This window comes from Daktulosphaira vitifoliae, unplaced genomic scaffold (genome assembly GCF_025091365.1).
Source record: "Daktulosphaira vitifoliae isolate Bord-2020 unplaced genomic scaffold, ASM2509136v1 Scaffold_3, whole genome shotgun sequence".
Classification (NCBI taxonomy): Eukaryota; Metazoa; Arthropoda; class Insecta; order Hemiptera; family Phylloxeridae; genus Daktulosphaira; species Daktulosphaira vitifoliae.
In genome coordinates, this window is record NW_026099574.1 from 10,790,220 (window position 1) to 10,810,592 (window position 20,373).

The 20,373-nt window shown below is 26.8% G+C and overlaps 2 protein-coding genes across 9 annotated transcripts; one reads left to right on the forward strand and one right to left on the reverse strand.

Moving 5' to 3' along the window:
• Window positions 1–1,996: 1,996 nt before the first annotated feature.
• On the reverse strand, window positions 1,997–13,598 carry LOC126901578 (histone acetyltransferase KAT6A). Of its 2 annotated transcripts, none has more exons than XM_050678127.1 (15): window positions 13,064–13,598; window positions 11,410–12,116; window positions 11,114–11,347; window positions 10,855–11,048; window positions 9,271–10,523; window positions 8,684–8,784; window positions 8,127–8,387; window positions 7,605–7,736; window positions 7,253–7,376; window positions 7,010–7,177; window positions 6,610–6,821; window positions 6,177–6,553; window positions 5,358–5,562; window positions 2,611–5,096; window positions 1,997–2,551 (listed from the first exon to the last, which is right to left on the reverse strand). In XM_050678127.1, the coding sequence occupies exons 2-15, from the start codon at window positions 12,109–12,111 to the stop codon at window positions 2,545–2,547; spliced, it is 6,456 nt and encodes a 2,151-aa protein (XP_050534084.1). In that variant the 5' UTR covers window positions 12,112–12,116; window positions 13,064–13,598; the 3' UTR covers window positions 1,997–2,544. The 2 variants fall into 2 exon arrangements, with proteins under 2 accessions (XP_050534084.1, XP_050534085.1); XM_050678128.1 differs by having other exon boundaries at window positions 10,423–10,523; window positions 13,064–13,597.
• A 2,840-nt stretch (window positions 13,599–16,438) lies between these two features.
• LOC126901580 (cytochrome b5 reductase 4) lies at window positions 16,439–20,042 on the forward strand. Of its 7 annotated transcripts, none has more exons than XM_050678137.1 (8): window positions 16,439–16,651; window positions 17,029–17,300; window positions 17,381–17,566; window positions 18,045–18,387; window positions 18,447–18,738; window positions 18,800–18,907; window positions 19,666–19,836; window positions 19,891–20,042. In XM_050678137.1, the coding sequence occupies exons 2-8, from the start codon at window positions 17,073–17,075 to the stop codon at window positions 19,940–19,942; spliced, it is 1,380 nt and encodes a 459-aa protein (XP_050534094.1). In that variant the 5' UTR covers window positions 16,439–16,651; window positions 17,029–17,072; the 3' UTR covers window positions 19,943–20,042. The 7 variants fall into 7 exon arrangements, with proteins under 7 accessions (XP_050534094.1, XP_050534090.1, XP_050534092.1 ...); XM_050678133.1 differs by lacking the exon at window positions 16,439–16,651 and adding an exon at window positions 16,658–16,890; XM_050678135.1 differs by lacking the exon at window positions 16,439–16,651 and adding an exon at window positions 16,658–16,890 and having other exon boundaries at window positions 18,800–18,892.
• The last annotated feature ends 331 nt before the right edge of the window (window positions 20,043–20,373 follow it).

Genomic DNA, 20,373 nt, shown 5'->3' on the forward strand with positions numbered 1-20,373 from the left:
TAGTACGTAACATAAGATTTAATTAGACATGTGTTAAAGGACGCAGTATTTCCGGAACATTTTCAAAAGTTAAGTTGAAGAAGTTCTATTTTTTATACAATGTTTCAAGTTTTGAACGCCCCCTATATATTACCGATTTTAAAAATTGTAATGTTTTGGGGAATTTTCACCATTTACAGAGAACGAAAGAAAAATGCTTAATTTTTGAGGGTAATGTCTTCAACTAGATACGATTTGTGATCTTTTGAGCAAAGTCGGTCCAGTGAGAGCTGAGAAAAAGTTGTGACAAACAGAATAAAAAATAAAAGCATAATGGTAAAATATCTTAATACCTTCTCAGCTTCGCATCAAAGCTAACATACATATACATTTTTAGTAATGACATATTTATCACATATGAAAACCCTGTTAAAATAATATTTTTATCTGAAGGTTTTTAAGAAGCTTTTTGTAATATTTTTTTGAAAATACCCATTATTCGAATAATGTATAAATTCTGGAATAGTCATTGGGGGGGGTTTTCTAAGGTATTAAATACTCTGAAGTATTTTCCCATCACCACGAGTGCGTGTAAGCGATCATGTGTTTTGACACATTTATTGTCCACATTGGCATATCTAGGTGAGGATTTTACCCTCTTAAGCTTAAAATTAACAGGCTTTGACGTCATGATTTCTGGAACTTATTAAATTTTATAAATTGCTACTTTTTTATAATGGTTAATTTATATATTGAGGCATCTTTAGTAATACAAACATTAAATAGACATTGTCTTGCTAAAATTTTACTTCAAATAACGTGTTTCATGACAAACCTGATTTTTAGGTGACCTATTTTTATGTTTACACAAAAAAAATATAAATTCTTGAAGTTTTCTACTCTGTTAGTAAAGGCAGACTATCATTTGCTGAAAAAAAACTAAGGACGTCCATTTTTTGTTCAACGTAATTAGAACTTTTTGTGATACTAAATGGGTCTCTAAAAATGGTGAGACTTTAGCCTTTGTAGGTTAAAATTCCTAGTTACATCCATTATCCAACGAACATAGTTAAACTACCAAAAATTTTATATTACGCTGATAACGAATGTGCAAAAATAAAATGTCAGTCAAAAATAATAGTTTAAGTTACAGTAAAAAGCATATAACTGTGTTATCAGGCCGCGAAAACTCCTCCAATATTCTTTCGAATGTAGGTTTTTGTCGACGATTTATTAAAAGAAAGTGCTCAAATTGAGAGTATCTATATTTAAGATTGTAGATTTGAAAGTCTCTACTTGTCTTTGTCTGCAAGTTAAATTTTTCATTATGTGCGTTTTGTAAACAAATTATTTAGAACTAATTTTAGGGTCATAAACGCTTGTTGGTTCCAGTGACCAGTGACTTAATTCCATCGAAATTCTCATGGGATAGGGGCCACATCCCCAAATCTCCAGAGGAAAGAAATTCTAGTTCAATTCCAACCTAGTTAAACCCGTTTCATTGAAAGGTACAGTACCGAACAAGTCAGATCCAACACATGAAATGACATATTGGCCATTATATATGATGGCATTACATACTTATGGCTTTTGCTTTTCACGAACAAAACTATAATTAAGCAGTTTCTCCATTAATACCAATCTAATAAGCGATAAGATATCTCGTTATAATGTAGAACAAAACACTATTTTAAAGTAAATAATATTATATTAATTTTGGAGATAATATTAATAGCAAAATTAGAAATCTATTTCATTATGGTGTGACCAGTAGAACTGTTTTTTAACTTGCAAGTCTTGTAAATGAGCAGAATAATAGCGTGCGCGCGGTCTAATAACAACGTTTAATGCAAATTTTAAAGTGCTATAACTTTCTAACTATTCTTGCATATTCGTAGTCAGTATAAAAAAAACAAATCGTCTAAGGGCTAAACAGCGCTTATACCGAGAATATATATATTATATATATAAAATTAGTATAATTATTATCTTCAATGATTTTTAATTTAATACTCAGTGTATATAAATAACTTTTATTATATTATTAATAATATAACACCTTTAACAAATTTATTCATAATTTTAATAAATTAATTAGTGATTATGTATAAATTGTATACACAAAGTAGAAAAAATAAATAACAAACTGAAATTGAACTTTCAAGTGTTTCCAATATATACTTACTAAGTACAAAAATTAAAGAAATCTGTACAATAAAAACTGTAAATTACAATTTTACCATCAATATTATCTAACATGAAGGTTCAAAAACAATTAACTCAATAATTATAAAAACATGTTCTTATAATTTGTCATGAAAAAAATGTATAATATTAAATTAAAATAATGCTGACCATAAATAACTACAAATACTGTTTGAAATTATAAATATTGTTACAATGAGTGTCAATTGTAAATTAAAATATTTCATACATTAAAAAGTGCTTTAATTATCCTGTGTATAATAAAATAATACATGACCATAATTTTAAAACACTCGAATATCTCATATTATTAAGATAAAAACTGGTAACAATTACTACATGTTTTGACAGTCAACAACTTTAGAAACTAAAATATTAATAATTTAATTTTTAACTTAAAAACAAAAAATAACAATTGATGATTACCTATGCATAGACCCATTCAAAGGTTGCAAATATGATCCATTATATGTTGAAGTAGGATACATTGCATTTTGATGAGGATCTTGAGAATACTGCAACTGTCCAGTTGATTGATTCATATATCCAGCAGCTGCAGGAGGAGGAGTGGATTGAGGAGTGACCCTGTAGCCATTAAAAGGTGGAGGTCCACCGTACTGCATTGGCATAAGGCCCATGTTGGGTGAAGCTGAGGCTACCCGCGATTGGTGGCTATATGATCGCGATTGACCAGTTTGTCCAGCTTGTTGGTATAATTTATGATAAACTGCTGTTTGTTGCAATAAATGTGCAGCAGTTGCAGAAGATACACCTGATGGGGGTGGAGGTGTCATATTAGCAGGCGATGAAGCTGGGGATGGCGCAGGGGAAGATATATGTCTACGATGATGATCTAAACCATTAGTCATTTGTTGTAATTTAGATAAATTACATGATGCAATTTGAGCAGCTGTGGCAGCTGCATGTTGGTTTGGATGTGACAAATAAAAATCTGGAGTAGAACATGATCCTTGTTGACCCATTCGATGCTGAATTACTGGATGATGATATGGATTAGCAGATGCTGATTGTGGCATCATGTATGCAGCTGTTTGATGATGGTGGTGATATGATTGAGTATGACTAGGCAACGGGGGTGTTGGTTGTTGAGAAGATGATGGCACAGAAGAATGATTCTGTTGAGATGCTCTTCTCTGTTCACTTTTTTTACTTCTAGATTTAGTTTGCTGTACAGGGGGTGGTGGCACCTGAGCTGTAGGTAAAGCTGAAGTATGATGATATTGGGTGGAATGAGCCAAATGGTGATGTAAAGATAGATGCATCATGGATTGGTCAGAGTATGGGGATTGTTGCATAACAGATGAATACAGAATACCATTGTCAATAGGTTTTGTTAAGCACATCATATCTTTATCTTTAGGCAAATTTGTATTAACAGAATCTATTTTTTTATCATTAAACATGTCTTTTGATTTTGGAATGTTTGAAATATCACTATGAGACATAGGTATCGAGTTATTAATTTTTGGAAAATTTAGAAACCCCATTGGAGGCAAATATTCAGGTAGTCGTGACTTATCAAATTGAGAAGCTTCTGTAGGCAATCGATATGGCAACGATTTTGGAGGAGTGGTCCTTTTAGATTGTTTTATATGTTTACTGTTTTCATATTTAGGAACAGATATGGTATCAGGAACAATTGGCTGAGAATAATTCTTTTCAGGCGCTTTAAGTTTCAACTGATCGTCTGCTTTAAATGTCCCATGTAATATATTATTAGAAATAGAAGTCACCTGTAAATTTTTACTATACTCTACAGATTCTATTTTATTGTTATATAGTTGTTTATTTGTTTCTATTGGACAAATATCTAACTTTTGATACTCATTTATTACTGTAGTATCTGTGTATTGTTTATTATTCAATTGTACAATATCATTTGTTGGTAATGCTTCACTAAATTGTTTAACATTTGACAACAGAGAATCTGATACCTTGCAATATTCTCTTATATTAGATGACTGATTTATATGTTTATCAGAAGATGGAGATACTTCAGATATTGTAGTTTGGTTTGTTTCAGATTTAGAAAAATTATTACATAACTGAGGTGGATCATTATATAGCTGTATTTCTGTCTGCAATTTATCTTCTTTAGAGCTCTTGGAATTTTCAACATTAAAATTATGAATTTTGTTTTGATTATTAATTTCACCATAATTATTTACTGCAGTTAAATTTTGTTTAACGTTTGATAGAATATTATCAGAAGTATTTGGTTGATTTGAATATTGAATACCATCAGTTTTTTGAGGTAATTTATTAATTTCACAAGGATTAACATCTATGGAATTATTGACCACTTCTTTTTTACTAGATAAATATTCTTCGGATGATCTATCAAATTGTTTTTTAATATCTGGAACAATAGGCTGAATTTCTTCAGTTCTATTAAATAACTCATTTGAGCATTTCACAACATCAATTTTTTCAACCTCTAGTACAGATTCTATACTATTATCAACCAGTAAAGAGGTTTCTTTAGTAGTAGATTCTGTAATTTGCTTAACAATTGAAACAATTTCAGTATTATTAGTTGATACAATTTCAGTATTATTAGTTGATACAATTTTAGTATTATTAGTTAAAACACTAGTAATATTAGTTGAACTATTTTCTGTAATTGGCCTATTTGATTCATCAGATATAACAGGAATTTCAACCTTTTCATTCACTTCCATTTTTTTACTAATTTCATCAACATTATTACCACAGATTTCTAAACAATTAGATTGATTTATAGGTTCTTTAACACCACTTTTAGTATAGTTATCATCCTGACTTTCTTGATCTTTCTTTTCACTGTCATCTTCTTTTTTGTCATTATCATTTTCTGTTTTTTCACATTTTAATTGATCTATATTTGGCTGGTCATCATTTTCTTTCTCAACCTATTAAATCAAAATTAATTTTATTAAAAAAAATTAATTTCACAAAAAATTTGAGGCAGATGTAACGAAAGTTCATTATGCTAAAGAATCAGCTAGTTGAGTAGTAATATCAACATAAACTCAACTAATGAATAAACAATATTATACACAATAGTAATAACTTAATTTAAATTATAAAAATTAAAAATAAAAAGATCTAATGAATCTAAAATTTGCAAATTATTATAAAATAATTTAAATAGTAGCAATTTAAGATATTACCATTTTTTCGGTGGATTCATAATCCGTGTCTGGAGATTTGGGTTCTTCATCATTAAACTTAGCAATTTTAGCTGCTGGGCTTTCTTCCTGTTGATTTTTGGATCTTGGTCTTTTACGAGATCTACCACGGCCTAATTTTCTTTTTTTTTTAAGTGGTTGTAATTTTTTCTCAGTAGAATCTTGCTTGAGGAAATTTGACATTAAACTAAACAAAATTATTAGATAAATTAATTTTGGAAATTTTAAAAATTAGGACTTTAATAGGCTTAACAGCACCAAGAGATTCCATTAATTTTATGATCAAAATGAGTACAAAAAATCTTGAAGTTTAACAATTTTTAATATTTTAAACTTTTATAAAATTTGCATTTAGCATTGTTGGATTAAACAAACAGTATTATATTATATTCATTAGTACCCACCATTCGATTTCCATTAATAATTTCTTAATATGGGTTTTTATTGATCATCCATTGCCTTTAATTAATATTAATTGAATCATTTTTTAACATATGAGCTAGTTAAATAATACTCTATAAAGGATAAGAGATGTAACTAAAAAATATTTAATAGTTTATAAATTGAGATATACATCATAATAATAAACAAAATAAAAAAAAAAATCTCAGAATTATTATTTTAGGAAATTTTAATGTTCAATGATAAATCAATTGCCTTATATTTCAAAAAAATTGTCGAATAGCTTAAGATTCAAAGTAAAAAAATTAAGTATTCATTCAAAATAAAATGAATATTAATCGAATAACATGCTAAAACACTTAGAGTATTCTCTTTTATCTTTTTAATAAATATAAATACCTTTGCTTTGAAGATTTTTTATTTTTGTCCAAATTTTTTGTAATTTCTTTGTTATTACTAAAATGTTTTTTTTCAGATTCATTAACTAACATATCTTGTATTTCTTCTAATGTTTCAGTTTCTGGTTTTACTTTTTCCAGAATATCTTCAGATAAATTTCTTACTAAAATATTTGATGAATTAACATCAGTTAAATCATCATTACATTGAATAAGTTTAGATTTTTTCTCATCAATTAAGGCTTTTCTACGTTTTTTGTCTACTCTTTTCCGCTTTTTTATCATGGGCATTCTTCTAGTAATACGCTTCTTCTTAATAAGTGGACTTTTAACAACTTCGATTTTAATAGGAAGTTCATCAAGATCTTGTAAAGAATCCTTTAATTAAATATAGCAATTAGTTATTTATTATACAATTAATAATTAAAAATTACCTTAATTTCTGGTGATACTAAATTATTAGCAGCAGTCATTAAAGGAGTCCACCTTAAGCAATCAGGATCAATTGTAATATGTTTAGAAGCATGCTTTTTTTTAATGTGATTATCTACCAATTCCCAATTCACACATAAAGCTAATTTATCATTTTCTTCTATAGCCATATTTAATGATTGCAATGTATATGTAATATCATGTCTCATTAAACCTATCATTTAAAAAAATACATATTATAAATTATTCAATTGTAATAAAGATAAATTAAATTAACTTGATTTGTTATGTATTACCCATTTTTACTAAAAAAATAGATTATAACAACCACGATAAATTAAAGCATAATTTTTTTTACTAATATACATTAATTATAATATCATTATTATTCCTAAATATTACCTGTTTTTTTACTTATATCACTAATAGAAATAGTTAAAATATCACGATGATCATTTAAGTATTCTAAAATAACAGATCTCCAATAAGCATGATATGATACTTGACCAAGATCAGACAATGGTTTTTCAGGTGTACCAGGCTGGCCTTCAATTCGTGAAAGTAAATAACCTAATAAAAACTTGAACTTCAAAAACTATTTCTCAGCTTTATTTAATTTAAAAAAAATAATAATAATAAAATTACTGAATTCAATGAGAAATCGTCCAAAGCCTTGTCTTTGATATTGAGGCATTGTTAAAATACAAGATACATTGTATTTTTGTTGACAATGCTTTTCTTTGGAAAAATAACCTACTAAATGGCAACCCTAAAAGTAAAATAAAATATATTATTTACTATCAAATTATATTGTAAAATTATTACTTTTTATTTATTAAAAATATAAATGATTAATAATTAAAATTAAACTTTATCATAATTAAGAGAAATTTTTTTTAAAGGAAAATAAATTGCATAAAGTAAGCTTTCTTGCTTACTTTATAATTTTGTGACTAAACATCTTATTACCACTATAACATATATATATTATACTTACAAGAGCATCATTTTTAGTCAGAACATAAAACAAAAATGGTTCAACATCATAATATAATGTTTTATGATCTAAAAATAGTTTTGCTAATAAACATAAAGTTTGGCAGTAAATTTTGTTAGCATTCCCATCAACCTACAAGTATTAATTTTATTTAAGTATGGTGAATTATTAAACAAAGTTATTTAATTAATATGTTTCACAGTATAACTAAGCTTATAGTATAGTAAACTAACATTATCATAAAATCAACTTGAAATAAGTTAACATTGTGAACACTTCATAATGATGGTATCAGGATAAAAAGACTTAAATAGATAAAAAGCAATAAGATAACTCAACTTGGAATGAACACAGTTTTAGGCCAACAATTATAAATAATTTTTAAGCAATAAAATTGTTTTCAAATACTAATCTATATATATACCCACAAAATGACTTCCCTACATATATTGAAAAATATTTGAATAAATATCCTTTATACCATCAATAAATTTTTAACCTATGATTAAAACACATAAATACCTCAAAAACACTTAGATCATCCTGCCTATAAATTTCTGTAGCTGGAGGATGTCTCCAGTTGCAATTATGCATATGTCTCTCTAAAACAGATTTACTTTTGGTATATTTTAAACAAAATTCGCATAGAAATAACTTTGGAAGCCTAGCATATTCTTGTGGAAATGGAGAAGAAAACCATGTTTCTACTTCATATTTTCCAAATTGAATTGCAGCTGGGCATCGACTTAAACTTCCAGACACTTCAGAAGTTTGAATTGTACTCTATAAAAGTATAAAATACATATAATTTCTTAGATTACAAACAACATAAATAAAAATATTAAGGTGATCCTTAAATTGTAATTTTATTAAATTTTACATTAGATAATGAGGTCAAAATCTCATGGGCACCCTATAGTTATAAATTGAATGTATAATAGTCTTAAGGGATAAAATAAAAATCTAAAAAAAAATTTAAATAAATTATTGAATTTATGACAATAATAAATCATTTTTTATTTGAAGATCACCTTAGTAAATATATTTTAAATGAAATTTAAATACATGTTAACTCTTACATTTAATGCTCTCTTACGAGTTTCTTTGAATATCTCTACATCTTCATGCAGAACACCAGATGGTAAATCTGAAGCTACTAAACAGCTCATATTTTCCAAAACTGAAAATTTTAATGTAATGTCATATTTCATTTTTAAGAATATTTCACGATTTATTAAGCTAGCTTTATATCAGGACTAAGAGCCAGTAAATTGATTACTTTTTTTTAATTAATTAAATTCAAGTTTAACATTCACAAATGTTAAGCAGAATAATGGTATTGTGATTATAGAAAAAAAAATTTTTTAATAAATTCTGTTATATTAATATTTTAATAATTTTTATGTTGTAATTGAAATTAATTTTATTTAGGTACACAATTTTATGGCCAATTAATTTGTAACAAAATACAAATTCAATCATTAAAAGTGGAATATTATTAAATGAATCAATGTGTAATTACTGAAATGCTCTTCTTTCACCAGTTCATTATACTTAATATTTTAAAGCATGCAATTCATATTATGATCGATACAAGCGCTTAAAAATTATGGTAGTATGTTTATGCAGCTGGCAATTACTAACAGGATTTAAGGAACTTGCTTACCCGAACGGGTGACTGGTCGTATTGTCGACACGGATAGACGGTCACGGAAGGCGGAAGAAGGATTTGTTAAGGACTTATCATTTTCATCTAATTTGCAATCACCCCCCCTGTCAGTTATTTGTCTTGCTTCCATCAATTTTGATGTAACTGCTGACTTAACTAAGAAACTAGGAGATTGCTGTTTTTCAACATTTTTAGCTTTTTTTTCCTTTACTGAGTTTTTATTATGCATATTAGTGTCCTTTTCTGTTCGTGGTCTTATACGAGATGGCAATGGTGTTGAATAAAAATGACTTAAGCCATCAAATAAACCTTTTAGCTGAACAAAACCAGCTATTGGTTTATCTTTCTTACTACTAAATTCTTGAGAAACTTTTAATTTTTCTTCAATAGGAGCATTTGCAATTAAAGCAGCAAACCCCCAAGGTTCATTTGAAGTATCTGTCAGCAGTTTTTTAAACAAAGAAAGAGGTTCTTCGGAGTTGTTAGATTTGGAATGCAGCAATGGAAATATTTTAGGTTGAGATGAGTTAACATTAGCAATTAATTTGGGTGCTCTTAAAAGAACTTTAGATAAGGAATTAGAATTGTTATTATTGATTTTATTTTTGCTTTCTTTGATTGGTTTATTCAAAAGTTTATTTTTTTCTTTTTTAATATTACTCTTATTTATTTTATTGAAATGGATAGAATCAGAAGTTGAAGAACCCTTAATAGAAATATTTGAATGAAATTCAATGATTTTGGCATCCCTAGCGGCGAGACTTTTTGGGAGAGGAAATATGGGCCGACTTGGACGCACAGAAAGAGAACAAGCATGCGCACTGCTGCTGCTACTACTACTGCTGCTAGAGCTATTACTGCTATTGCTAGAGCTACTACTCGAGCTACTAGAACTACTATTGCTGCGGCTTCTAGAACTCGTACTTGAGCTACTAGAGGTATTACTACTGCTTGAGCTAAAGCGCTTGTTCGTAGGTTTATTGACTTTCGGCACACCAAATCCTCTCCCGTTCACACCTCGCGCATTAAACGCAGCACTTTGCCTAAAGAATTTAGCTTTCTCTTTAGAGATAGCAGTGTCCCGCCGCATACTGCCACTACTCGGAACGGGAGAGGGGGGAGCCGAGGAGTCAGGAGAGGAGACATTACCGTCTTCCGTGACATCTCGTTGATGCATTGAACTTGAAGCAGATGATATTCCATGACGACGATCTTGCATCTTTTGATAATGATTCTGTCCTCTACTTGATCTAAAAAGATGCAATAATAATAATAATTGAAATAAGATTTTTTCTTAGTTTAGGTAATTAAATTTTATTGATAAAAAGTCAAATAAAACAGTGTTTACTTAGACTGAAGAAGTCTTAATTTTAATTTGATTCCATGTTTTTTAACAAATTTTTAAATGATAAATCAAATAAAACAAGATACTTAATTTAACTATTATCCTTATTTTTATGAGTTCCCTTTTTTTTAAAGAAAATTATTAAAAAGAAAACCTAACAACATTACTAGAATTTAACACAAAAATATAGGAAAAAGTAGATCTAAAATAAAAACATTCCTAAATATTATTTTTACCTTTGTATTTTTAGACTAGATCTTTTTCTTCCTCTTTTTACTGAGACAGGTTCTTCAATTGAAATTTTAGTTATATCATGATGATCAAGGCAAAAAGAACATCTCCAAGCAGATTTTGGCTTATCATCAGCTGAGGGTTGCAAACATTGCATATGATAACCTCTATCACATGTATCACAGTTTAATAAAAATATCTAAAAATAAAATTTATCACAAAAATTTAGAGAAATAAAAATTGACAATTTAATTTAAAATTTACCTGTTCAGTAACTGAACACTTAGGTATGGCTGAACATGCTCTACAGTCTTGACAAAACCACCGAGAACCTCGAGCAAGCAATGCAGTTAAAGGTCCTGTACCTTTAAGAGCCAAACACGAAGGATGTAATGAAACACCACATCCTCCACGACATTGCTTAAGTTCTTCAGCTTCACCACATTGATTTCTCAAAGATGTTCCTAAACAGTCTGCACAAACCATTTGACCAGAAGCCTAAAAAATTTAATTTATTTATTTCAAAACAATTATCAGAGTTAAAAATTTATTTTTTATACTTTTAAAGTATCTTTGTCACTTGTTTCATGATCTGTAAGTGAGCTAGTATCACAAACAGATGTTTTCTTTTTTCTTCTTCCTGCTTTACGAAGAGATACAGGTGATTCAATTTCGCTAGTATCCAATTTAGATAAACGGCTTTTCCTTAATGATCCATACTTAGATATAGGAGCTCCAATCGTAGTTGTAGAATCAGGGCTAACTGGTAATCTATATAGTTTACCATCTAATACTAATAAACCCTTATCCACCGCTTTATTCAAAGTTGTCTTCAGTAATGCCCCTAAATCAAAATCTTGATTTTTTAGTTCTATGGCATATGCATGATGTATATATCGATCAATATTTTTATAAGATGATCCTTCTTCATCTAATTGACCAACAACTTTGACAACTATCTTAGTTAAATCTGTATCAGAGTTAATAATCAGTTTGCGATTTGTGGTACCCCTAGGGTTCATATAAGTATTTTGGCCTTTATTGAATACTTTTAAAACTGCACCACTTTCAACACATCGTTCTACTTGTGTTTCTATGTCATCTACAGGAAAACGGTGATGTTGACGTATCGCATTGATGATACGTTCCAAGGATGGGCGTTGCTTCTGTCCACGGATCTTGTTTACTGCATCCAACACCCATTTTTGCCACTGGGAAAAACTAACAATAGTATTTTCTTTTTCTTTTGCAGATTCTCTCATTTTAACTAAAAAAATGAAATCACATTCTATATTATAGATATTATTATATATTAGATATATCTATATATTATATATTTCAATCTATAAAATCATTGAGATTGTATTTTTATTAAGTATAAACTTATATTATTAAAAAATATTACAAAATGTTTTAACACATGAACAGTTGATTTGATAAAAAAAATATAAAAACAAAATTATTAATAATTTTTTTCTATTATCAACATAAAAATAGGGGTTCAAATTAAAGAAAATTTAAGTTCATGGTTTATATGCCCAGAGGGGTGAAAAAAAAATTATTTTACTATATAATACCATAGAATTTATTGAATCATAATTTTTCTTTGTACAAAAACTCAAAATGTTCAATAATTTCTAATAAAATTAGTGTCTTATCATTAATTAATGACCTAAATATGATGATTATTTACGAGAGAAATTTGTAAAAGAGGGTTAGCCCCAAACCTTACCTTACATAGTCTAAACACATAATAAGTTAGATAACTTTTTAAAAATTCAAGGTTAAATCATATCAATCTCTGGCAAATATACTGGTAATATGTAATGAAACATAAAAAACCCTATAAACTCTAATTCTAAATAATAAAATATATTAAAAAATAATTCTAAGTTTTATTTTCATAATGATAATAAAAGGTTATTTTAATTTAAAGGAATAAAAAAAGTATATTCTAACTTAATCTCACTTTATTAATTATTTTTTGAAAACAAGTCTTATTAAAATCGAATTTAAATATATTGCTAAAATAAATAAAAACTTATCAGTTTAGACACATTTAGTCGAATTTTATAAACATTTACTTTTATGTAGTAACATAGAAAAAACAGCTCTCTGGGATTAACTATCTACTAATGATTCAATTAAATTTTATCAATTATACATAAGATCTTTCATAGATTGTTTACATAAATTAATATTTCAAGTACTCACCGGCAATATTTATTAATTAATAATACGCAGTATGTTATCCACGAAAACAACTGTCAACATTATATCCACAACAAAATTGCAATAGCGGCAAATAACAGACAAAACAACAACCCGAAAAATATTTAAATTCGTTTAACAACGTTTAACAGATCAAAATTAAAAATGTACAAGTAGATCAACAATAGTTACGATGGCGGCAACAGGACGCATCACCGCTATCCGTCGTTCTTTACACAGCCAATCGTTCGTCATCGAAACTTAACATCGCTGTTTTCAATAAAATACTTAATAAAACAAAATCGCGATAAATACTCTCAAGTATTATAACTCTTAATCACTGAAAATCGACTTTTTTAGACCGATTGAAGAACATTCTATCCTCGAAAGCACATATTAATTTCTTTATTATGTTTTACATTATTATTTTTACTTATTACACAGTCGTGCGATTGACGGCAGTCTGGGAGCAAACAAAAACGGAAGATAGAGGTGCGCAGTCGCACGACAATCGTTTCGGGGAAGAACTCACTTCTATAGACTAGTAAAACTGTAAATTGCCCAGTGTACTCTGCACTTAAAGATGGCCGATGACAACAGTTGACGGCTACAACATTCAGTTTAGCCAACGCAACTATTGAATGCTTTCCCGCGTAAATTTCTGCATAGAATTTAATATTTTATCACATGTTGAGTTGTTTAACTCGTGGCGTTAAGCCTTGACGTTAAAATCACAATAGTGCACAACCATGATTCTCATATTCTTTAAGATAAAAATAATTTTCAACCCTGAAGCTTTACATATACTAAAGATCAATTTTTGAACGTAGCAATATATCACTTTGAAAGTGTTTTTTTTTTAGTTATAAACTAAATTAACTAAAAAATCTACGCTCTTTAAAATCAAATTAAAATAAAATTCTTGTAATGTACTTTATCAGAGCAGGTACAGAACACTTAAAATATTTTATATAACAATTCATATTTAGTACTCTAACTTATTTCGAGAAGAACATAAGTCTTCAACTAAGGTTGCTATTTCCTTATTGCATCTATGCACAGGTGTAAGATATCCTCGTTAAGATAAATTATACATCATTTTAATTTATTAAAAGTAATAGTATTCATAATTCCAAATTATCATATGTTGAATATATATTTAAAACAACAATTTTAAAAACTTAGACCACTGAGTCACATCAAATGATTAAGGTGTGAAATACACATTTGTAAATTAATATAATTTTGAAAAAGAGTAATTTCCAACTCATTCTAATGTTAATTTATTAAATTACTATTACTACTACAAAGGAAGTTTAAAAAAAAAGCCGATTAACCCCACATTTTTCAAGTTGATAATAATAGCATGGTTGAATTAATTAAGTGATAAATATTTTTTTTAACAAAAGTGGTAGATCATCTTGGTTCTTGAGCGCCTCATATAATCTATGTGTCAAAGGTCCTGGGAATCATGGGAGGGAGTAAAATAAAGATTCCTCGTGGCGTAAATAATTAATTTAGACTTTTAAAATATAATTGAGAGAGGCAGTACTGTCCATGATCACCACTCACAAAAATGTTTTGTGTAATATTAGTTCACAACAAATGAAAAAGTAATTAAATTGATGAGTAAAATATTGACTGAGCAGTGTAGAACCCTTAACTTAAATAGGTCAAAAATTATGTAAGTATTATGTTTCAATCGTGACAAATGNACAAAAATGTTTTGTGTAATATTAGTTCACAACAAATGAAAAAGTAATTAAATTGATGAGTAAAATATTGACTGAGCAGTGTAAGAACCCTTAACTTAAATAGGTCAAAAATTATGTAAGTATTATGTTTCAATCGTGACAAATATTACTTTATCAGTAAACTCTCTTGTGGTAAACATAATATCATAGATTAAATACACATAGATAGACTACGGCAATCAGACAATTGGCTACCGATTTTTTGTTAATTTATACCTGAAATATAGCGCTCTATATACCCTCTCTAGAAATATTAAATATTTAATAATAATTATCCAGCTTGTTGATATTCAAGTAATAGCCCCGACTATCGTTGTACGGCTGACACTGCTAGCGCAAATTTCTGATTAAACCGATTTTTTTTAAAAATATGTCATAGATCACAAATTATATCTAGTTGATGACATTTCCTTTAAAAATTGAAAAAAATTCTCTTGTCTCTTTTAAATTAAGGAAAATTCCAAAAAAAAATTAATTTTTTAAATCGGTTAATTTCGACTTCGTTTAAACTTTTTTCTTGAAACTGCCATAACTTTTTTAAAAATGAACGCAAAAAAATAATTTTTTTTTGTATAATAATTTTGCGGAATCTGAGATCTAGGTTTTCTTTTTGTTTTTACCACAATTAAAAAAACACACTTATATCTTTGTAATGAGGATATAAGCTCTGAACTCATCTTCAGAGCTCTAGTGAAAATATGAATAGTGATTCTGAAGTATTTAAGATTTTTTATTTAGTTTGGTATTTTTGTATAAAAACAACACAGAATTACAATATAGATAATAATTCTTGTTGCAATAAGATCTAAACATCGCTAATGTATCCTGTTTTTAACACAGTTCCAAACAATCCTGGCGACAATATATCGTACGTGGATTATAGTATAATTGTTTTAGTCTAATTTTTTTTTAATCATGTTAATTTTTAAGGATCAAATGAATTCACAGAATTATATTAAAAAATATTATTCCTCGTAATTGTAAAATGTATGTACATCTCAAATTGATTAGAAAAAGGAATTATGCAGTATTAAAAAAAAATGTGTAAATTATGCAATAAAATAATGTTTTATATAAATGAACATGAATTGTAAGCAGATTATTATTTTTTAATACGGCATAATAAATGCCTATTAGTAATACTTGATTCGAAATAATGAAATCAATAACATCAGAAAAATTCTTTATTAGAGAACTTTTAATTGAATTACAGCTAAAAAAAAGTTATTTTAAGCACTTTAAATCCTCCATTGACATATTTGATATTTTGGAATTTTATATATATTTCAATTTAAAAGTTATTGAGCATAATTAATTAAAAAAAATTATTAAAAATTCAAATCTGGTTAATTAAACTTTAATATTTGATTATTATTTATACGCAGGTAAATTTAACGGAATACTATTTTAAAATAAATTAAATATTTGAAACGGATTTTTATGAAGAAAGCCATGTATGCACATCTAATAGTCCATAATAATATATTTTATTATTATGGACTATGACTAGATAGACTAGATGTGATTATTATATATCTTGATATAGTAATACAAATACAAGTATAAAAACTCTGTGGTACTGGGACACAGCCCCCATGATAATTTTTATCATAAAGATTTTTCAACTCGTAACGACAAAATAATTTTTCTGTATAATCGTCTGCGTTTAGTGCATCGTTTCCTTGCGTCCATTCATGATAAAAATTGAATTGCCAAAATGATGTATGGTGTGGTCTGTCTATGTGTATATAATCTATGATACTATTTTGAACAGTCTGCCAATGTGTAATTGTTATGATAACATAAAGATAAAAACATTTGAACTAATATATTCCGAGTAAAAAGATTTATTATTTGATTTTGTATAATTTTTCGTGAAAAGTATTTATTATAGATTATTGGTTAAACAAATTATTTATTTTTACTATCTAATTTTCCAAATATAGTTAAATGTTCAATTTGATTAGTAAACTATTCAGTTAAGATATGTTCAAGAATATAATTCTTGAATTATGATATAATGTATTGTTTACTGTTGTTGACTCTTTAATTTAAAAAAATTTAACATGGCCACTGGTTAGTAATTACTAAACTATTATATTGTATTACATAATTACTTTTTATATTTTATTTAACTCGTTCATTTACTAACACTTAGTATTCTTTAAATATATCATAACTTGTATTACATTAATATTAATGCTTTTTTTCTAGGAACAAATAGAAATAAAGTTGCTTTAGCACCAGGTCATTCTTTAATGGATTGGATTCGCTTGGGTAACTCAGGAAATGATTTAAGCGGAGTTGGGGGTAAATTAATATCTGTTTCAAGATCAGAGTTAGCTAAACATAATAAAAAAAATGATGCTTGGTTAGCAATAAGAGGTACAGTATATAATGTAACTCATTATATGGACTTTCATCCAGGTGGTGTAGATGAATTAGTACGAGGTATTGGTACAGATGCTACTAAACTATTTTCAGAGGTAAGGAAAATTTATGATTCCCAATTTGACCAAGTAGTAGTGTTAACTTAAAAAAAAAAAAATAAGATTATGAAAAATAGATACATGCTTGGGTGAACTATGAATCGATTCTTCAAAAATGCATTATTGGTCGTTTAGTGAATGAAGAAATATATAAACTACCAGAAGTGTTAAAATCAGCAATAGAAGATGATTTAAAAATTGATTGGTTTCAGCAACTTAATTTTTTGTGTTTTGTGTTTTACACAAAAACACCTTATCCTGAAGTAATTATTCATAAAATAATTATTTGCTGTAATACTTAATTTTTTTTAAATTCTATAAGTAATCTTGAACTTGTAGTTAACATAAGTGTAAAGTTGTAAAAGATGAATAATTTCAGTTTATTGAAATTATTCATTCAGATTACTATCTTATTTTAACTAATAGTTCTATCTAGTAACCTCTTTTATTTTGTTTGATTGAATGCTTCATAATTAGACAAAACTAAATATCATTGTGAAATATTCTTTGCTACTGTGGAAATACTCATTTTTCAAATTATTAAAATTAATTGATTAATTTTTTATATCTATTTAATTAATGTGTTCCTATTGCATTGAGATCCTATAAAATTAAATATTTTCACTAACTTTTATATTTCATTTACTTAAATTAAATAATTGTAAGACTCATTGTGGTTCATTAATTTGTTATACCAATTAATTCAACTAGTGAAATCATTAATTAATATAAATTTTATAGGTATCTATGAAATTAAAAAGTCTAAGTGAATTTGATTGTACTCTCAATGGAATTACTAGATGTGTAAAACTTCATAGTAATATTAAATGGCCTTTCAATGTTAAAGTTGTAGCCGAAACTGGAAAAGTTCAGATAAAACTGTTTAAAAAAAATTTAGCCCTTTGGCCCACATTTGGTAGTATATCAGTTGCTAAATATTATCAAATTAATTACTGGAAATGTACATTAAGTGAAATATATGAAGTTACCCATAATGTAAACTTTTTATTATTCAAATATGAAGAAAATGTATATAATCATGTATATCCTGGACAACATGTTTATATTAAAGCTAATTTAAATGGTTATGTCTTAAATTTTGTTAATTATCTAAATATTATTATTAAAGTTATTAATATTAAGTAGGTAATGATGTATCTCGACCATATACACCTGTTTGGCCTCTTGTTGAAACTAGTAAATATGGACAAATTTTAGAAGACAAAATATGCTTCTTAGTAAAAACATATACTCATGGAAAACTTAGTCAATATTTATATTCTTTACATCCTGGTGATAATATTGAAGTTAGTAAACCACAAGGTTTATTTAAATTTTGGACATCAAAAAAAAGTATTATAATGCTAGCAGCTGGAACAGGTTTAACACCAATGGTACCAATTATTTGGAATGCTTTGCATTCCTCAATAAAAGTGTAATATAATATTAGTCCCATTTATTAGTAATAATTCTAATAATTTATTGTAAAATTATAGGTATAATGTAACTTTACTTTATTGGAACAAAACAAAAAAATGTATCATTTGGAAAGATCACTTAGATAAATTGTGTGCCAATTATTTACAAAGGTATATATTATACTGGTAATTTAAAAATCACAATCTAATGAATATTAATAATAATCATAACCTCATTGAATTCATATTAGTTAAGAGTTAATAAAATTTTAAATGTGCATTAAAAATCATAAATGCAAAAACAGAAATTCCTTACAACTTAATTATATTTAAAAATTTTACTATTCCTAAAATCCAAACTGAATTCATATTTCAACTTAAAAAAAAACTGAAAATAGATAAAATATTTTTAAACAATTTTTACTTAATTTTGACAAATAGGATTTTAAAATAAAAGAAAGCTGCAAATTGATTGTAACATGATTAATTACACTTTCTTTTGATTGTATGTATTCTAAATTAAAAAAATTACTGTTAATTATTTAAATCATTATTTTTAAACTCATTAGTTTTAGAAAAAATGGCTTGATCTCAAAATGACATTTGGGAAGTAAAAAAAAAAAAGATAAAATTAATAGATATTTTGTTTTAAGTTTTAATGTTCACTGAGATACTATTGTTTACACTTGGATTGATCTAGAAAACAACTAATAAAATGATGTGGTTAATACCTGTCTTTCTTTTAAATATTCATATTCTTCCATATTTAATATAATTATTTCAATATATATATTTAGATTTGAATCAAAATATAACTAAATGAGTCATAAATATCTAAATTTATTCTGATTTTGTAATGGCTTCAATAAACCTACATTAAAAAATTATTTAAAAAACTATTATAATATTTAATATGTTAACTACTGAATTTTAATTTTTAACAGGTTTGCAGTTCATTATATGGTTACAAATGATGAAAGTCTAGGAAATGTGCATAACAATCGTATTGATGAACTAATTATTGATAAATATGTTCCAGAAGTAACAAAAAATAGTGAAGATAACAATGGTATTTGCATATGTGGTCCTTCTGGATTCAACCAATTATGCGAAAAGTAAATAAATTTTATGAAATTAATATTTTAATTCTAATAAATAATTTTTTATAGATTAATTATTCAGAAGGGTTACTCTCCAGAAGACTATTTTGTTTTTGGATAAGATCAGTACTGTAAAATTTTATTCAAAATATTTAAAAAAATCATTTTAATGTACAAAACTTTGGTAATGACTCATTAAATAAATTATTTACCAATATTTATCAATGAATTAATTATAGCTGTACATTTCAACTTCAATATTGTCTGAGTTAGTTAGATTATTTAATTTATCTAAATGAAATAATTTTTTATAAGTAAATAATAAACCAAGAGTTTAATAATAAATGACCAATTTAATTATTTTTTTTAATTTTTATAACATAACATTGTGCTACCAGTAGAATATTTAGTAAAATTATATCAGTTTATAAACTTATTTATTAATCGAGTGTAAATTAATAAAATACCAAAATAACTAAATTTTGATAAAAATTCAATAATTTGAATAAAAACAGCAATATTGCATAAAAAAAAAAAAAAAAAAAAAAAAAA